At 40.1% G+C, this 18921-nt stretch overlaps 2 protein-coding genes across 2 annotated transcripts in view; both read right to left on the reverse strand.

The window, feature by feature from the left end:
• UQCRC1 (ubiquinol-cytochrome c reductase core protein 1) overlaps positions 1-931 on the reverse strand; it is a 12137-nt gene extending 11206 nt beyond the window's left edge. The window contains exon 1 of the mRNA XM_072421207.1: positions 823-931. Within this exon, the coding sequence (XP_072277308.1) occupies positions 823-885 (63 nt within the window). The 5' untranslated portion in view covers positions 886-931. The remainder of the gene's footprint in view (positions 1-822) is intronic.
• Positions 932-3806: 2875 nt separating this feature from the next.
• The window catches only part of LOC140337056 (solute carrier family 26 member 6-like), a 19644-nt gene continuing 4529 nt past the window's right edge, over positions 3807-18921 (reverse strand). Inside the window, exons 5-19 of the mRNA XM_072420570.1 lie at positions 18263-18415; positions 17253-17335; positions 15787-15934; positions 14504-14617; positions 14269-14346; positions 13155-13250; positions 12083-12189; positions 10464-10533; positions 9852-9944; positions 9499-9615; positions 8902-8970; positions 8144-8329; positions 7300-7354; positions 6085-6221; positions 3807-5944 (exon numbers count right to left, since the gene is read on the reverse strand). Of these exons, the coding sequence (XP_072276671.1) occupies positions 5921-5944; positions 6085-6221; positions 7300-7354; positions 8144-8329; positions 8902-8970; positions 9499-9615; positions 9852-9944; positions 10464-10533; positions 12083-12189; positions 13155-13250; positions 14269-14346; positions 14504-14617; positions 15787-15934; positions 17253-17335; positions 18263-18415 (1530 nt within the window). The 3' untranslated portion in view covers positions 3807-5920. The remainder of the gene's footprint in view (positions 5945-6084; positions 6222-7299; positions 7355-8143; positions 8330-8901; positions 8971-9498; positions 9616-9851; positions 9945-10463; positions 10534-12082; positions 12190-13154; positions 13251-14268; positions 14347-14503; positions 14618-15786; positions 15935-17252; positions 17336-18262; positions 18416-18921) is intronic.

The following is an 18921-nucleotide window of genomic DNA, read 5'->3' on the forward strand; positions in this document are numbered from 1 at the left end:
CATACCCCAGGGGCACCCAGACATCCGAGGGGTTACCACATACCCCAGGGGCACCCAGACATCCGAGGGGTTACCACATACCCCAGGGGCACCCAGACATCCGAGGGGTTACTCCATATCCAGGGGGCACCCAGACATCCGAGGGGTTACCCCATGTCACGGGGGCACCCAGACATCCGAGGGGTTACCCCATACCCAAGGAGCACCCAGACATCAGAGGGGTTACCCCATACCCAAGGAGCACCCAGACATCCGAGGGGTTACCATATGTCACAGGGGCACCCAGACATTCCAGAGGGTTCCCCTATACCCCAGGCTCACCCAGACATCTGAGGGGTTACCCTATACCCCAGGGTCACCCAGACATTCAAAAATGCAACCCCCATTAGCATGTCCTTGACAGCTGAAGAACTACAAGTCCCAGCCAGGCATACACTGAATAACATAAGGAAAGCTATTTGAGATTTATGATATCATTGTATTTTGTCCTGAGATTACTTCTATTCTTCTAGGATATTTATTGTCTTTGGGTCACTCTCTGTCCTCCCCATCAGAATGCAGAGCCCTTCATTATCTCCTCCTTCTATTCTGGCCCCCCCAGGAGACCCCCTGGGGCCCTGTCATCCACTGACCTGTCACAGCCTTCTAGGCCTCCTCTGGTGTCCCCGGTCAGGGTGATACATTGCCCGGGTACTGGGTGACCTTCACACCTCCCAGCTCTCCTGCCTCTCCCTCCGGCCTTTTCTCTCACAACTACACCTCTGTCCACGCTCCCCATTCCCAAATCACTCTTTGCAGGCCCTAGACGGGCTCTCTACCCACCGAGGGCCCCTTAAGCAGAGTTCTGGCCGCCGCTCCTCCAGCTCTACACACGGACGCCGCCATCTTCCAGGTGACAGTGAGACTGACTGACGCATGCGCAGTGAGATGAAGGGACGGCGCACCGCTAGATCTTTAACGTACAGCGATACCTAGAGTTTGGAGGATAAATTGCAGCTGAAGCTTGCTCTGACCTTTCTGCAGAGTAAGAGGGCATATAAAGTCACCTCTTGTCCCTATCAATCATATTCCGGCAGCAGGGTAATATTGCAGAACCAGAAATGTGTTCTATTTATTCTCCATTTCATCCAAAACTAAAAAAAAAAAGAAAATTTATTTTATACTTTAATAGGGAATGAAATAGGCTAATGCAGAGCGCCCTCTAGTGGCCAACCAACAAACAACATTTTACAAAGTGCAACCTTTGTAAACATTTTATTGCTATATAATTTTTTTTTTATACATATTTAATAGGATCTGCAGTGTTCTTTGTGTTTCTTTATTTCAGTTTCACATGAACAGGACATTAGAAAGTGTGGAAAAAATATCGCAACTAAAATTACAGCCGGGGAAAAGCTTCAGCAAAATGTTTACTCATAATCAATTTTGCTGCCAACCTGATATAAAAAATTGTATGAAACTTTCCACCAAATTGGACAACCTTGGGAACCTCTGTTGTTGACTGGGGTGAGTTGAGCGTTGAAAATTGACAACGTAACATAACAGCATAGCTTACAAGTGACACCTTTCCGCACAATGTATCGAGGCAAAGAACATGTCACGTCTCCAAATATGCAGACAATAAGGAGAAAAAAAAGATTTTGCAATCCCACTTTGGCAGATGCAACTTCCTTTAAGGACCCACACAGGAAGATGGAATGTGATGCCAGGTCAATGTACACGGTCGCTGGATCCTTAATCATCCTGTGTTAGTGTCTGCGATTGTGCAGTTGTCTTGCAGACTCTTAGTGGGACAAATTTGTGCAAAGACCACTCTAGTCTCTAGACCAGCCTTCCTCAAACCATTTACCCGACGGATCCCCTAAAAGTTCCAAGTCCTGAGAGACTCCTGCTAAATCCAAATGGTTTTTGGAATTAGTGGTCATCTGGAAGAATGTCCCCTTAGAGTGGTGGTCTGAATGCAACCCTAAAGACAGATACAATGATCTCTGCTGCTGGCTCTAAAAAGTGGCTAAAGGACTATGCCGGCACCAGCAAATGGGAGATCAACCATCCAAAGGAACCTTTGGAAACCTTTGGAGGAACCCTGGTTGACAATGGCTGCTCTGGACTGTTACACTCAGCTGATATTATTTCCATCTCCTCTGGTTTAAATGTTGGTTGGACAAACCTCTGAAAAGAATATGCCTTTTACAAACAATCATATCTTTGGGACAATAGTTACCAATATTATCAAAAATATAATTTTTAGCCTCAACTTAAGCCAAAAGTTCCTGCAGCAAGGATGGTTTCCTTAACACTTTTACCCGTTGCAGCCAGACAAGGTGTCCAGATCCTCCAAGCCCTCTGTCATTGAGGGTGGCTATTGTTCTGGGCAGTCCAAATCCACGGAGAAATTCCCCTATACATGAAGTTCTGCCCCGGCCAGTCATCTCAAGGTGGAGGGAAGGCTGGTAAAGTGCACAAACTATGTTCTTGAAAGTGATTGTCCGTTCATCACAGCATGCAAGTCCTGGAACAAGTCTACCATGTTTTTTGACAGGGGGATCAAGGTGAACCACAAAATGAATAACTAGTTTGGTGGTGTCATTTACCTTTGCTGCTAGCTATAAAGTCATTTATTCCATTACATCAGAAAATGTGACAAAAGGTACTAGAAACATTGAGTCTTGGCTATATATTATTTTGCTTCAACTTCAAATCATTAAGTAGGCTCTGCGTTTCTCTGAACACCGCCTTGAAGGGGGGGACTGTATTGGTACAAAATGTGATGATAGCACACCTGGGCTCAATGGGAAAAGTGTGAATCAGGAAGGGTGGCCCCTTTATCCCGGAATGTTATAAATCTGCCAGCAATGGGGATCAACAGATGTTGATGATGTGACGTCATGTTTCTGGGTAGAGTGAGCAAGTGCAAGGGACATTTGGGCAGATCACTATAGTCTGTCTTATGTTATAAAACCATGCAGTGTTGGCTAAGGAGGATTTTGGTGATCCTGGGGGCTCTGGATTGGCCCTGCAGATGTTAATGTTGTCTGGTTGTCTTGTGGCATCTACAACTCAGAAAACTCCGACTTACTGGGCCCTTCCAGGTTTAATTTTCTTAAAGGAGACCTAAACTAAAATTTTGACTTTTCATAAAAGAGTAGACAACCCTTTTATATAAAGTAAAAATATTATTCTTTTTTTTTAACTGCAACACCCTTGCTGAAAATGGGAGCTCAGAGCTTCCTGGGATACCAATGTCACACATCCCTGGCTGCTCCCTCTGTGCATGCCCAAGATCAGGGTATTTTCTCAAATTGAGGGGGAAGAGATGCTGATCTCACACATGCTCAGTGAGATTGACACTCTTTTTCCCCTTTACAGCATGCTACGTCACTTGATCTCACACCTGTGTAGTTAAGATCAGGTGACGTAGAAGGAAGAAGATAGACTAAGATCGTGGAACCCAGTGCTTCCTCCGTTTCAGGACAAAGGAGAACTCCAGGACGGCGTGGGACCCGATCGAGGATCTGAGGAATTAAAGGGGGTTTGATTTCATTTTATTTTTATTTAGTTCCCCTTTAAGTGAGATCAGAATTGAAAATTTCTATCACCAATGGACATCCTAGGCTCCTAAAGGTCACAGAGGAGCCATAGAGAAGGGGGCTCGCCGTCTATGGGATATGAAAGTGATCCGGAGGCTTTACAAAAACATGTAAAACTAAAAACTAGTTGCAAGTTTCTTTATACGTCACTGGTAATAGAAATGAAAAAAAAAGATTACCAACTATTTATTATAAACAGATATTTATTACATATAAATGAAATGATGAAACAAGAAATCTTATTTATTTGTGTGTTTTCCTTTCCTACGGTTTATGAGCTTTTTTGTCCTCGAGTCCCATACACGGCTATTCATTGTATAAATATAGAAACCTTACAATACAAAACAAGTATTGAATTTTATTTACAGATAGAAGTCCAACAAACAGATCAATGTAGTTATTCATTTACACATGAAGACACATAAACAGCATCAATAAAAGTTCAGGACAATGAGCTCCATTCACGCAAGGTGAAATTTACATTAAAGATCTTTATTTTCAGCCGGGTGACTACAAAAACAAGGCCTGGATAGTTTTCATGTTTCATTGGACTGTGATAACAACATTCATTCTTGGTGTATTGGCTTGATAAACTTAGTTTAATGAAAATGAGCTTATTTAATGAAAACGTATACAGTACACAGAGCTCGGATATGTTCATAAGGGGCAAGCAAATTAGCAACACACATAGACAGAATTCAGCATATCTGGAAAATATAGAACATAGCCTAAGATTCTCTAAGTGTGTGGAAGGGGAGAGGTGTTGCCACATGGGGTAGATTCACCAGTAACATGTCACCCAATGACAGTGAAAAGTAGATTTACCAGTCGCAGATTAACAGTGACAGTGGCAAGGGCAAGCAAATTCACCAATAACGGGTCCTCCAGCAACGATCACAGGCATTTTCACCTGTACAGGTCCCCCAGTGACAAGGTTTCACAGAATTACCAGTAACGGGTCCCTCAGTGACATTAAAATGGGATTTACCAGTAAATGGTGCCACAGTGGCAATAAAAAGAAGATTCACCAGTAACATGTGCTGCACTGGCAATAATAGGCATATTCACCAGTAATAGACCCCCCCAGTGACAATGACAAGCAGATTCACCTACAATAGGTGCCACAGTGACAATAATTGGCAAAGTAATAGACCCCCCCCCGGGGGACAACAATAGGCAGATTCACCTGTAGGCAGATTTACTAGTAATGGACCCCCAGTGATAACAATAGGCAGATTCACCTGTAGGCAGATTTACTAGTAATGGACCCCCAGTGATAACAATAGGCAGATTCACCTGTAGGCAGATTTACTACTAATGGACCCCCAGTGATAACAATAGGCAGATTCACCTGTAGGCAGATTTACTAGTAATGGACCCCAGTGACAACTATAGGTAGATTCACCTGTAGGCAGATTTACTAGTAATGGACCCCCAGTGATATCAATAGGCAGAATCACCTGTAGGCAGATTTACTAGTAATGGACCCCCAGCGACAATAATAGGCAGATTCATCTGTACAGGTCATAAAGTAACAATAGTAGGCAGATTCACTAGTAATGGACCCCCAGTGACAATAATAGGCAGATTTACCAGCAATAGACCCCCCGAAAGGCAATGATAGGCAAATTCTAATGTCATGTTGTTGGATATTTCTTTCACAGTCCCTGGTGGCACATCTTGCTGCTCTTTGCTTCTCTCCACTCTTCCTTATAGTCTCTTATCTGTTCTCATTCCCTACTGTTCCTTCTCTTCCTAATGGCCACGTGGGGGGTTCAGTGCTGCACTCAGGGAACCAATCCGTGCTCCCCTCTCACCTCCTGCTTACCAATGGTTTCTTTTGACTTCCCCACCCATCCCTTTCCTTGTTCAGCCACCACTTACCCTACCCTAAAGAACTGGAAGGACAAAGCTTATAAAACCTGAAGGTGCTCGGATGGAAAGGGGATCAGACTTGGTTGGTCAGGGAAGCCAAAACTACCAATATTTGAAACCCCTGCCTTGGTAATCCTGGGCAGCAAACTGCAAGAGATCTTTGGGACAAGATGGGTTGGGGCAGATTCACCTCTGGATTGGGACAGGTTTTTGCTCTGATGCACAGTTAAGAAGTGGTCATGGTTAGGTTTTATTCACTTTCAGTGCAAAGGGAGGAACAAATAGCTCCAGCTATAACCTTGTAGTAAATCTGTAAACCTTCCACATAACCGGCTCCATTGCTCCTTTATTGCCTGATAAATGTCCTTTATATTTCCTTGCTGTTTTGCAATGTATTCCACTGAGATGTATCTTCTTCTCTTGAGCAGCCTTATGAGTGTAGAATAATATTCACTTCACAGTCTTGTGGCTGGGCCACCCTGCAAGACAAGAAAACTCAATAAAAAACAGGCTCCTTCTTTTAATAGCCAGTTGCTTGAAAAGTTTAGAGAGATATAAAATCATCTTGAAGTAAGTCAGTTGCAGGTCAAATGCATCTGTCAATGATGCTGTTACTCACATTAGCACCACAAATGGATATATGGTCCAGATCCATTGTCAGAAAAGTAACTGCATCATGGATGGAGGGGAACACCTGAGATTTGGTGATTTTTTCATTGAACAGGTTACCTTCTTCCAGACCGGTGATCACTGTCACTGTATGAATGCAATATTTCTATTAGTATCAATGTAGCAGTATGTGAATAACCTACACTGCAGTACATTACAATCAATGCATTATAAATAGCAGGAATTATAGAAATAAGGACAATTCCCATTTTTGGGGGGTTAGATTTGTGATGTGCAATGCATCCAATTGCAACACATCCAACCGAATGTTGCTGGTCTTACTTAAAGCAGACCTAAACCCCAAGGCGAAGCTAAAAAGGACAATGGTCCTGCTTTTTGCTTAAGCTCTGAACAGTACAGAGAATGTGTCATGTAGTACAGGAGCCGGCTCTGTCTGGGCAATGTAACTCTTGCACAATTGGTCTAACTCCTGCACATTGCAGACAATGTAAAGCCGCATACACACGTGTAATAATTGTCGTTGGAAAAGATCTTTCACGATCCTTTCCAACGACTAAGGACTGCACGGTGCATGAATGAGTGCTGTACATACAGCACAATTCTGCTCTATGGAGAGGGTAGGGGGAGAACAACGAGAGGCACCCTGCTGCGCACTCTCCCCCTTCACTTCCATTATGATCATTCCTCGTCCATCGTCCGTGGATCTGCCAGAGTTATGGGACGAGAAGCATTGAACGTGTGTACGTAGCTTAACTCCTGCACAATGCAATGTAACTCCTGCAAAATGCAATGTAACTCCTGCACAATATGCGTAACTCCTGCAGATTGCAGAAAACGTAACTCCTGCACAATGCAATGTAACTCCTGCACATTGCAGAAAACATAACTCCTGCACAATGCAATGTAACTCCTGCACAATATGTGTAACTCCTGCACAATGCAATGTAACTCCTGCACAATATGTGTAACTCCTGCACACTGCACAATGCAATGTAACTCCTGCACAATATGTGTAACTCCTGCACATTGCAGAAAACTTAACTCCTGCACAATATGTGTAACTCCTGCACAATTGTTTTGTAACTCCTGCAGACAATGTAACTCACCACCAATGGAGTTTGGTTTAGATTTAAAAGGCAAACCCTAAAAAGAATCATTGTTTTGTTACTAGGAAAATATTTCAATGATAATAAATCATCCTCACCGCTGCAACCCGCAAGGTACACATCCACTTCTATTTCAGAAAAATTCTTGAAAATCTGCAAGATAAAAATAATTTTTATATAATGGAGAGAAAGAGACACATTAGATCAGATTCATTAAAGCTCTCCAAAATTATGAAAAAAATGCAAATTGGAAACTATCTGCCAACTTTTTCATTTGAAGGCCAACCCTCTGAACTTGTTGTTGGAGGAGAAATGTGTTACCTCGATTTATGAACACAGAACATTTTTCACTTATGAGATGTTCCCATGGGTCTCTCCTCTCCAGCCCTCCATTTCCAGCAATTTCCATAAGCTTTTGTTTTGAATTCCTGAATATGCTTCATATTTTTGCCTTTTCTCACTTGGGCCCACATGTTCCCACGTGTCTGACAGCCAACCGTCCTCTTTCTCACCACCCCCAGTAATTTTGGTGGCATTTTCATGCTCATTGGCCCATTGATATTGCAAGACTTAGAAGAATGTAAATCACAGTCCTTATTTTAAGAATTAGCAGAAACAATAACAACAAGCAAATAATCTCATAATAGTAATATGTATATTAAAAAATGTAAAAAAAAGGCTGCAATGTCAGCTTTCTGCCTACAAGGAAATTCCATGTCCCATGATTCCTTGCATTGTGTATTATGGATGGGGGTGGGGCTTACACTTCCAGTCTCAGCTCTCTACAGCACAATAGGGTGGCTACAAATGAAGCCAATGGAGCATGAATTGTAGCCATCGACATTCAGGATAAAATGGATTGACAGGGACTCTAAAAACAGGATGAATGAAGGAATCATTAAGTTTGTTTTGTTTTTTAACTTTAGTGACACTTTAACTCACTTTTCTTAGAACTTTAACACAGACGGTGTCTACGAAATTCACAGCAGAAAAGTCCAGGATCAATGAGTGGAAATTTGGTTTGTCCAAACCCAGAGACCGCAGAAGGCTTTTCCCACCACAGTCATCGCTGGTTGTCTGGCCGGGGACAATGATAATGGACCCCTCGGTCATATCTTGTTCTTTGTTCTATTGTGGTGAACAAAAATGAGAAATGAAAATAAAAGTCATCAGGATGATCACTGAAAGTTACATTTTTTTTTAGAATGGAGGAGTTAAGATGGGGGTAATCAGGATTATAGATCTGTATGTTAAAGATATAATAAATGCAGAATATTATTTTAAAGGGTGAGCTGATATTGTAAAACAAAGTTTTTACCCAGCAGTACTGAAATGCAACAAAGCCTGGACAAAGGGTGCAAAGAAGTGATTTTTTCTTCATGATACACAAATCTGATTTTATTAAAGCTCTCCAAGACTGGGGAAAATAGACTATCATGGGAGAAACTGGGTGATCCAGCAATCCTGGAATGTATTTCTTAAAATTATTTCTTATTAGTTGGTAAAGGCTTTCAATCCACTCCAGGATTGCTGGATCACCCAGGTACTCTCATAAGTCTATCTTCACCAGTCTTGGAAAACTTTATTAAATCAGGCTCGCAGTGCTTTGGCAAACCAGACGCCATTCATTAGAGATTCATGGCTATGGTGGCAATAAGAAGAAATAAATCTGACAAAAAAAACTGAAGGGTAAATCCCACCTCTTCTTTTTCATATTGAAGTTTTCCAAGTTCCAATCGATCGAATGCCATATTGTCATGCCCTGAGATCTGTGTATGGGGAAGTAGAGCTGTACATTACACTGGCATAATAATGATAATAATAATAGGGAAACAAACATGCACCAATGTAGTAAATTAATTATTAGATTCTTGCATGTGACAGGTTCTCTTTAATCTACTCACATTCATAGACGGTACATACAATATTAAATATAGGACATAGGTGGAGAGAAGCACCAAGAAAACCAGTCTGACCAGCAATGAGAGCGGAGTATGTGGAGAGGCAGCCAGAGCTCTGCACAGAGACATCTGGTCTGATTTATCAAAGCTCTCCAAGACAAGACGAGGTAGATCATGGGGGAATCTGGGTGATCCAGCAACCCTGAAATAGATTTCTTAAAAAATATTTGCTATTAGTTGGCAAATGTTTTCAATCCTGGACCAGATCCATTCCAGGTTTGCTGGATCATCCAGATTCTCCCATGATAGTCTATCTTCTCCAGTGTTGGAGAACATTAATAAAACCTACCTATTACGTGATGGCAGGAATGTTACCAATCATTGCTTACTGATTACCTCATTGTTAAGTTCATTTTCCTTCTTTGCTTTTTTTATGGCTTTCTCTTCTCTCCTCTTCAGTTTCTTTAAAGCTTTCCTCTTCTTTTCAATGAGTCTTTCAACATCCAGACCACACTGTTATAAAAGGGAGGGAGAGCAGAAAAGGAATCTTTAGATGTAGTGGCTGCATTGGTTATGTTTTCTTTATTTTCACTTGGTAATAATACACTTCCCCCTAGGGTGACAACGCTCACTCACTGCACTGTATGGAGGGAGCTATGGTTGTCACCCTTGGCTGCTTTTCTGAAAGGGGCTACTAATTCTCTCCACTTTTCATTACATAGGCAGGGGTGATATCATAGGACTGTTACCTTCTGATACAGAGTCTGGGTGTACTGCTCAGCATTGGCATAGAAGACAGTGGATGAAGAGTGGAAGATTTTAATTCCTGGCAGCTCCTTGGCCTGTAAAATACATTATCTGCATATTAGTATAAAATAGCTAAAAAATAAGCAAGGCAATGATTAATTAAAAAGATTTAAAACATTCTAAAGCTGAATATTTCCCTGGCTGTGAAGGGCTGATAGAAGCAACTTACAAACATGTTTGCATAATGGGTTCCAACACCTCCAATTCAGTTGAATAGAGCAGAAATAGGCTACAGATTCTTTGGTCCTTGATTGGACGTGGAGTGGTCAGATCTGATCAGGAGCTCACGTGTCCTGTAGTTCACCCAACCCCAATGATCAGAAGGGAAGAATATCATACAATATCATAACCAGGGGATTACAGATCAAGCTGGGCAGTCAAGCACAATATGGCAGCAGATCTGCTTGTGTGTCTCAGTATCTGAAAAATGTCTTAGGTATACCTAAAACTACTACTTGGAACACTTGGGGTAAAGAACTGATGTACCATGCAGGTAACAGTGTGAATGTTAGGTGAATAGAGGCTACCAGTCTACAATGAACCCACCACCTTACCTGCTGACATGTGGAGACATCCCTGTAGACTCTGGTTTCATTAACTTGTCCAAGGATGGAGTACGTTGACCTATATTTGTAGAGAAAAGAAATAAAACCGAATTTAAATAAAGTGCATCTAGCTTTAGATATATATAAGGTTTTATATTATATATATATATATATATTTGGGGATTGTTAACTTAATTTAAGTACTGTAATATGTATTTGTAACAATTCCATTCATCTGATTTTCACTCCCTGTCTAGGTGTCTTCCATGGTCACTGGCTATTTTCTCAACTGAAATGAGAGATGAAGCATCATCATCATTATTCTCCCTAATATCTGGCACAGATCATCCTCTTCTGCAGCCTCTCACTTGCTACAAAGTTACAATGTTGCAGTCTGATCAATGGAGGAGAGGAGACTGAGGAAATTCTTCCTCAGCAGAATGATGACATGAGCCTAGGCAAAGTCGCTGGACTGGAGCTTAAGAATGGCTTTTCCTTACAAAAGTGGAGCTTTGGTGATAATATATCATTGATGTCCACAGGGGTGTCTAGGGCCCATTTGTCCCTTTTATGAGCCCATTGCCAGTACCCCTTCTGCCTCTCCTTCCTGACTACTTTGATTGTCAATGTGGCACAGGGGAGGGAAGAAGACTGGCATCCAAATTACTTTTATAGCATTTAGGCATGCTCCTCATACTGAGATACAGAGTAGGAAGATGGGGCTAAGAGCCAGGGGTTTCGAGGGTGTGGGGTTCAGGGAGAAGAGACCATTAGCCAGAAAGGAAAGGGATCTGAGCACAACACAGCAAAAGGAAGCACAGCCCAAAAGATAAACTTCCTGGGGTTCAGGGATCTAGGTAGAGCTCAGGTAGGTACGTGCGTAGTGTACAGTATGTGCATTAGTGGGTCATTGTGTGTATCAATGAGGGGAAAAAATTTGGTGGATTGGGGCATCAAATATTTGCCTTGGTTCCACTGATTTTTAGTTATGCTCCTGGCATCATCATGCCACCCTAAACATGCACTAAAGTAAACTAATCATTTCCCTGAAAATGATTACCAAGGTCTTTGAACAATGCACCTTGTGACTTCTATGATTCAGGAAAACAAAAAGTCCAATAAACCAAAGGCAATAACTTTCTGTATTAAACGATTCATTCATTCAATGTTTGGCCAACAAATCAGGACAAAACAAATGTATAAATATCTCAGAGTAACTGTGCCAAATTCTTTTAACATCACGAAATATCTAATAGTCACCTTTACTGGACTTGCTTTTTGGAATGGTGAAGATGTTTTGCAACATGCTTAATCAGCTCTGAACTAATATATTGAAGAAACGGCTTGGATAGGCTGTGAAACATCTTCAACATTTCAAAAACCAAATTACCAATCACCATTCAAGGGCTTTGCTGAAAATAAAACCATTGAGAGATGAATGGCATTACCCAACTAAAGACGCAGTTTTGTGCTCAAGAAAAAAGATCCATAGGTATCAATGACTTGGTGTAATGGCTTTCACCTTGCCAGGCCAAAACTCATGGGCTATGTATATATTATACATATTTATACCAGAACATAATAAAAAAGTCACTAAACAATCCTGACCAAAATTAGAGTCCACTTACATCTGGGTTCGATATATGATGGTCAGCAAAGAAAATACCACAGAAACCGCCAGGCCAATGTCCATGTTTAGCAAAATTGTGGCAACAAAGGTAACCCACCAGATAACCTGAAGAAAAAATAAATTATTTAAAGAATAAAAAACTAAGAATTTAACTGAAGGTCTGCTACGTGACTTCATAGTGTAACAGTAGTGATGAGCAAAACAGAGCTCAAAACTATGTAAGAATTTAGCAAAAATACATTCTAATTTTTCATGCACGGTATTGCCACTAAAATAAATGGGGGCTGATGCTTTGCATGCTGATCATCTCCCAAGAGAAAACAAAGTCATGAAGTTTTTACATAATTAAAAGTTGAATTTAGACACTCCCAGCCTTTTGATTAATTGCAAAGCCCCTGAACATCTTATTGTCTAAAAGCATATTTCTGCAGGCCACATGGACCTATGGGAACATATTTCAAGTAAAAATAAACTAGTTTTTATCACAAAATGTATGTAAATGTATTTGGAATCATATGGCCAAAATCTCCAGAGGCATTCATTTGTATTCAATCTTTTGGGAGGAAGGACTATAAACTTCTACCATCCTTGACTAGGATATAAGTGATCATGGCCAATTAAGGATCATTGTTTAAAAGAACCATTGTGAACAGGATAACAAAGCCAACATTATGAGAAAGCAATAGGATATATTCTGCATACTTAATATGGCTGCCAAAACCACATTTTTTTACCCCTAGTTCCTTGTTATATGCACTTGTGCTGGTACTGCTCCACCATGGCTCACTCAGTTTTGACATTCCCGTTTCCTTCCTTCTTCAAAAAGTGGCAAGTACCCATACGTCCCACTTTTTGAAAAACAATCCAGCTCCTCCCATTTCCTTATCAATGTTCCACCAGAAAATGGGCAGCAAATGGCTGGCAGACGACAAGCAAAGGGCAACTCATTTTTCCTATTACAGATTCCAATTTTTTTTTAACTGTGCACTTGTTTCCCAGATTTACATTAATAATCAATTATCTTGGTCACCTGTAACCCCATCCAGGAATGATCATGCTATATTTCTTACCAGATCAACTTTATTGGTTCGCCACAGGACACCAACTTCCGAGAACTGCTTGAACATCCCCTTCAGATTGACTATAATGATTGTCGCCAAGATGGCCTGCAGTAGCAAAAGGAATAACCATGTCGGGGTCAGAATTACTTTAAGGCAGAAGGAGAAAAATAGAAAAGCTACAAGATCCTAATTGTATGACTGATGGGCCAATCTAAGAAGTATTTATTCAACAATGAAAAGCTCTAATAAAATGGTAACTTTGACTTGAGCTTCATTGCAGGCATACCAAAACAAAATCCTATAAATACTTTGCCTTCCAATTTTGCTGAGATTCTGTTATTTTTTCATTTGCATGACTGGAGAAGGGACAGCGTTTACTTTAATGATAATTGTCCACTAAGAGGTAAATTGAACATTTGCATTATTATGTATGGAAGTGGGTACTGAATAGAGCAATGTTTCAACCTTTTTTATTATGGGCGAACCCTTGAAACAATTTTCAGGTCTTCTATAATTCCTATACCCACGGCTCACAGTGTGGTGGTCAGTGAAGAATCTCACCCTTACAGATAGCCAAAAGATAATTGGTGTCATTTAAATTTAGATTAAAACCTGAGAGGCACAAATTGTTAATTGCTCAAGGAACCCCCAGCAACCTTTGGAGGAATCCTGATTGAGAAACACTGGAATAGGGAATCAAATGCATCTGAACCAAAAGAGTGACAAAATTGAGGGGCAAAGGATTTATTCAGTTGGTTTTCTTTGGAATACAGCCACACAGTGTAAGTGTAGATAAACAGTGTAGTGTAGATAAACAGTTCCTTAGCCAGCATTCTTCAAAAATAGATTCTGATGTGGAAGCAGAGATCTCTCTGAAGGGGTCAACATGCTACTTGTTGAGTCAATCCAATAGCTTTTCATTCATCAAAGCTTGTGCTGTCCATGGATTGGAAAACTTTAGATCTAACCCAGAAATGCATGAAAATGTCACCAACACAACCAATATAACTGTTACTGTCAAATGGCAGTGAAAGCTACATTGAAAATGAATGTATTTTACCATTATGAAAATACACATCATGCTTATTTTATATTTCAGTTACTCTTTTATTGCTGCATTTACCTTCGGTAAGTCCTGGAAGAGTTCTCCAGCTCGGAGGATGATCACAAAAATAACAAATGATGCTATAGCACTGGCTACCTATTTGTAAACAATCAAAAAATAATAAAATCATTACATTCTAAAAGAACATAAAGATACAACTCTTAGAAAACAATTTGATACAAGAAAATTAAGACAAATATCCTAACTGTGATTGGCTGCAGGTTTTCTGCTCCGACCTATGTAGGTGACCCACCTGGCTGTTTCCTCCGGTACTTTCTTGAAGAGAAGATCGAGAGACAGAAGCACTGATGGGAAAACACTGGAAGAAGCTGCCAACAAAATTACTGACACCGATGGCAATAAGTTCCTGAAAGGGGAACAAAAAAAGGATTATTTTTAGCAGAATTATTTTGTACCTGGATAATAACGGCATGGGTGTTTCTGCAGGGTTATGGGCACCCAGCACCTTGCCACTCACTTGGCTGTCCACAATGCAGTCTTGGTTCTTAAAAAGCTGCATTTGTAGACTTGATATTGGGTGGCATGGAAGGTACTGAACCATTCACTGTCCCCCATTTATTCCCTATTGGGCTGACACAGGCAACATCTTCCTTAAGGCAGAAATTCAGTGGTGGCAAGAAGCAGTAACCATGCCGCAACCTCACCACCATTCTAACATACATAACTTGTTGGATCTTAACTGAAGCCACCTCCTATCTATATGTCATCCTGCAACAGATGCATGGCATTTATAAAGTCAGGTTTCCAGTTGCCTAAAACAATGGAGCATGTCAGCATAATGTACAGACTTGTAGTCCCCATGGGAAACATCTGGCTGTCAATATCTGTGTTTATTGCCCAAGAAAAAGGTAGGAGGTGGTAAAGTTAAGCATTCCTTGCAATAATTGCTATGATTACAGTGACAGTAGAAACGAACTAGAATTGTACTTTTATGGAGAATTGTGTGTGTGTGAGGGTGGGGGATAAGCAGAAGTCATTGGTATTTATTAACTGTCTGACTTTCGGTTGGTAACCCAGCATAAGTAAAATGGAGAAGCTCTACAAATTCTAGAATCAGGAAAATTCAATCTCGTGCAATGAAAATAATTGTCTGTACATAGCTTTTTTTAAAGCAGCTAATCCTCTGATTTAAATGACAACAGGTGTGAATTGGGGTATTTTTGTACAATGGCATTTTATACCCTCAGACATGTAAATCAAAGGATTAACACCTTTTACAGACTTTCTGACTCCAAACGATAGAATTGTGCAATTAGAATGGGGTGATGTAACAACTTTTATATTTTATCTTATTCTTGGATAATCTGCTTTGACATATTCCTTAGTGATTGGATTAAGGTAACTCATCACCCATGTCACCCATGTGGAAACAAATGTTGGGTTAGATTGCTGACACTTTAAATTGACAAAGCAGATCAAATAAGCTGAAAATGTGTTCAACAATAGAGAAGTTCAAGTAAATTGGACTTACTACTACTCCCATACAACACTTTTGGGTCATGTAACCTTCATTACCTGATTGCTGTCCACCCTGTAGCCATGTTTAGAGGCAAACACTTTCCCCAGTGAAATGGTGATGGCGTATCCCACCACTGCGATGGCGAATGAGTTTCCAACAATGTCTCTTAATAGGCTGAAATCAGGTAACATGGGCACCTTAAGGCTGAAAAACAGAATGGATTTGGGGTTTCAAGGAGCCTCCATGGCGTAAACAATAAACCTGTTGTATTTAATTGGCATTTCAAAATACTCAAGCAGAGGTTACTATGAGCAAAAAATTGAACATTAAAATGACAGATAGATAAAGGCGGCAGAACTATCTGCTATCCCATCTTCTGTGCCATCTAATTAGTTAGCCATTCTGATCCCTAGATTCAAAAATCTCAGGAGGCAGGACAGGTTTGGGTCAGGAAAATGAATGATTATCATATATTTGCACAACTTCTTATATGTCAGCAGTTTCTGGTGTGATGGATTGTGTGTTATTGCTGGGAGCTGTGGTTCCCAATGAAAAAAATTGGTGGACTTACCATATGTGCAGACAATGCAAATGCAAAAAGGTCCACTGGGACTTAAGAGCCCATTTAGGAGTCGTTCAGACAATGTTTGGCCAATGAATTAGGACAAACAAATTTCTGCATAGCATGAGTACATGTGCTGATTGTATAACAAGGGTATAAAGAGATTTACTACTACTACTACTCTCCATGTAATACTACTCCCACCAATCTCAGGAACTTCAGGAGCTGCCAATCTATTGCATTACTACAGCATTACTATTGGGAACCATCTGTACTAAGCATCAAATTCCAACTTGACCTTTCCCTCAATTGTAAGTATTCTTAAGTATTTAGTTTTCCACTTAATTATCTCTTGATCATATATATATATATATATATATATATATATATATATCTTCTATACTTGCATTGATATACAATTGTGATATGCAATATAAATATCAATATCCGTATTTTTATATATATATATATATATATATATATATATATATATATATATATATATATATTGATACTCATTAACTCTATTAACCTGTAATCCTCTTGTATGTGTAGACCACTAATTGTATAAAGTCACGTACTCCTGAGGAAGCCCAATCTAGGCAAAACGGGTTGGGGACTTATACGGAAACACGGTCATATTATTACTATTTTTATTTTCATTCTATTGTGTTAGTACCATCCTGTCTAGTGAATTACCCTACTTCTGTGACTTATAATAGAACTAGGAAACACTAACACAAACATCTGTATACGCTTTATTTTTTATGTTTATTTACATGTATGAATTTATTGTGTATGAACTTAATACTTTTGAGCCTCAAACCTCTTTCTTTGCCCTCTCTTTGCTATTATTCGAAGTGAATACTAAATAACCCTATACGCAATAGTACGCATTATCTATGTGACACAAATTGTATCCATTGTTCAAAGCCTATCTGTCATTTTTGTACAACTCACCCAACAGGGATGTCTCCAACACTTTCTATTCCATACTTGTCATTCAGTCCAACACCATAAGAAATGCCAGTGGAGACAATTAGCTGATGATAAAAAAATAGAATAAAAGTCAGATTTCTTCATACAGACCCCGATTATTCACTTTTATTTCCTATCCAAAAACTATTTACTGCATGGTTACCTCACTTGTTGCCTCCTACTAATATCAATCTGATGTCATCTTCCTACAGTGGTGGAACTAGCAGACTATCAGGACTATAAAACAGGCAAATCTAAGAGATTTTGGGTTAACAAATCATGTTGAACTTGTATTTAGTGTAGAGAAGGATTACTATTTATTTAAAGAGCTACACAACTTGTACAAAAATACTATACATTAGTATACTATGTATAAGTATAATATACTATACATAAGCAACTTTCTAAATAAAATTCATTCCTCCTGTCTTTTTTTTTGTTTGTGCACTCTAAGTGTAGCATTGCTTTCATTTCCTTGGTATGTCTACATCTGCACTGTAACTGAAGCAAGCAAGACATCTGCTCCACAAACCTAACTGATTCAATGTTTTAAAACCTGGAGCCAGCTTACAATAAAACATCATTCCTTGTAATGTGATGGGAAGGTGCGTAACTCTGATTTACTGCACTTTCCTTGGTTTACCACAGTAGCATGGAAACTGTACCTGGGCCCCATGGAAATTCACCAGGCCCTATACTCCTGCCTAGGTTCAGATTGCTTGGTAGTTGATTTGGCACTGATAATTTCCATGCTGCACATCTGTCAGGTAATTTTTAGAGATCACAAAGTGTAGAAGCAGCACTTGCAGAAGTGAAGCTATAGCATTCAGAGCAAATGTTCCCAGAGTAGGTAATCTCCACTGACTGTATGAGTGCATTGCAGTAAAGAAAAAGGATATATCAGCATAACAAGCATTTCAAAGCTTTAAAGTAGTTACCTTTTATTCATGTTTTTAAATTTAAGGCAAAGTTTACTTTCAGATTCTTCTTACCATGATTAACTCAATAGGAATTGGTATTAGAAGCTTAGAAGAAAACTTTTCATTCAAAAATTTCATTAGAATAAGGACCACAGTGGCGACAATACTGGTGACCAAGGTGCCGATGTTGGTCTGGGTGATCCTTGAGAAGAGTTTTACTATCGTCTGTAAACAAAGGAAAAAGAAAAAGTTACAAGCTGAATTGTACTTAGCTGTGAAAATAAATCTGTCACAGTCTGCTGGCTATTAGGTAATGAGAATATTAATCAGATTGTCAAAGGAAAGAGTGTTGTATCAACTCTGACTTGCTTTAGCAGTATGAATTACAGTGAGGAACAAAATCTGTCTGGTAGGTCTGGGGCAGGGGTCTGCAACCTGCGGCTCCGGAGCCGCATGCGGCTCTTCAGCCTCCTTGTTGTGGCTCCCTTCGGCTGCCGCGGGGAGATCTCTGATGGGGGATCCCCTTCCTCCCAAGACACTGTGGAGGAGGGGGATTCCCTATCCGGTTTTCTAATGAAAAAAATCTACCTGTGAAATAAATCTACCACGGGGCGTGTACAAATGGGTGTGTACAATGACATCCCCCTCCTTTGAACCCCAATTCCTCTGGAATGGGGAGATGTACAAAACCAAAAATGTAGGTGCAAGTGGGGGACACCTGTGACTAACAC

This window comes from Pyxicephalus adspersus, chromosome 8 (assembly GCF_032062135.1).
Source record: "Pyxicephalus adspersus chromosome 8, UCB_Pads_2.0, whole genome shotgun sequence".
Lineage (NCBI taxonomy): Eukaryota > Metazoa > Chordata > Amphibia > Anura > Pyxicephalidae > Pyxicephalus > Pyxicephalus adspersus.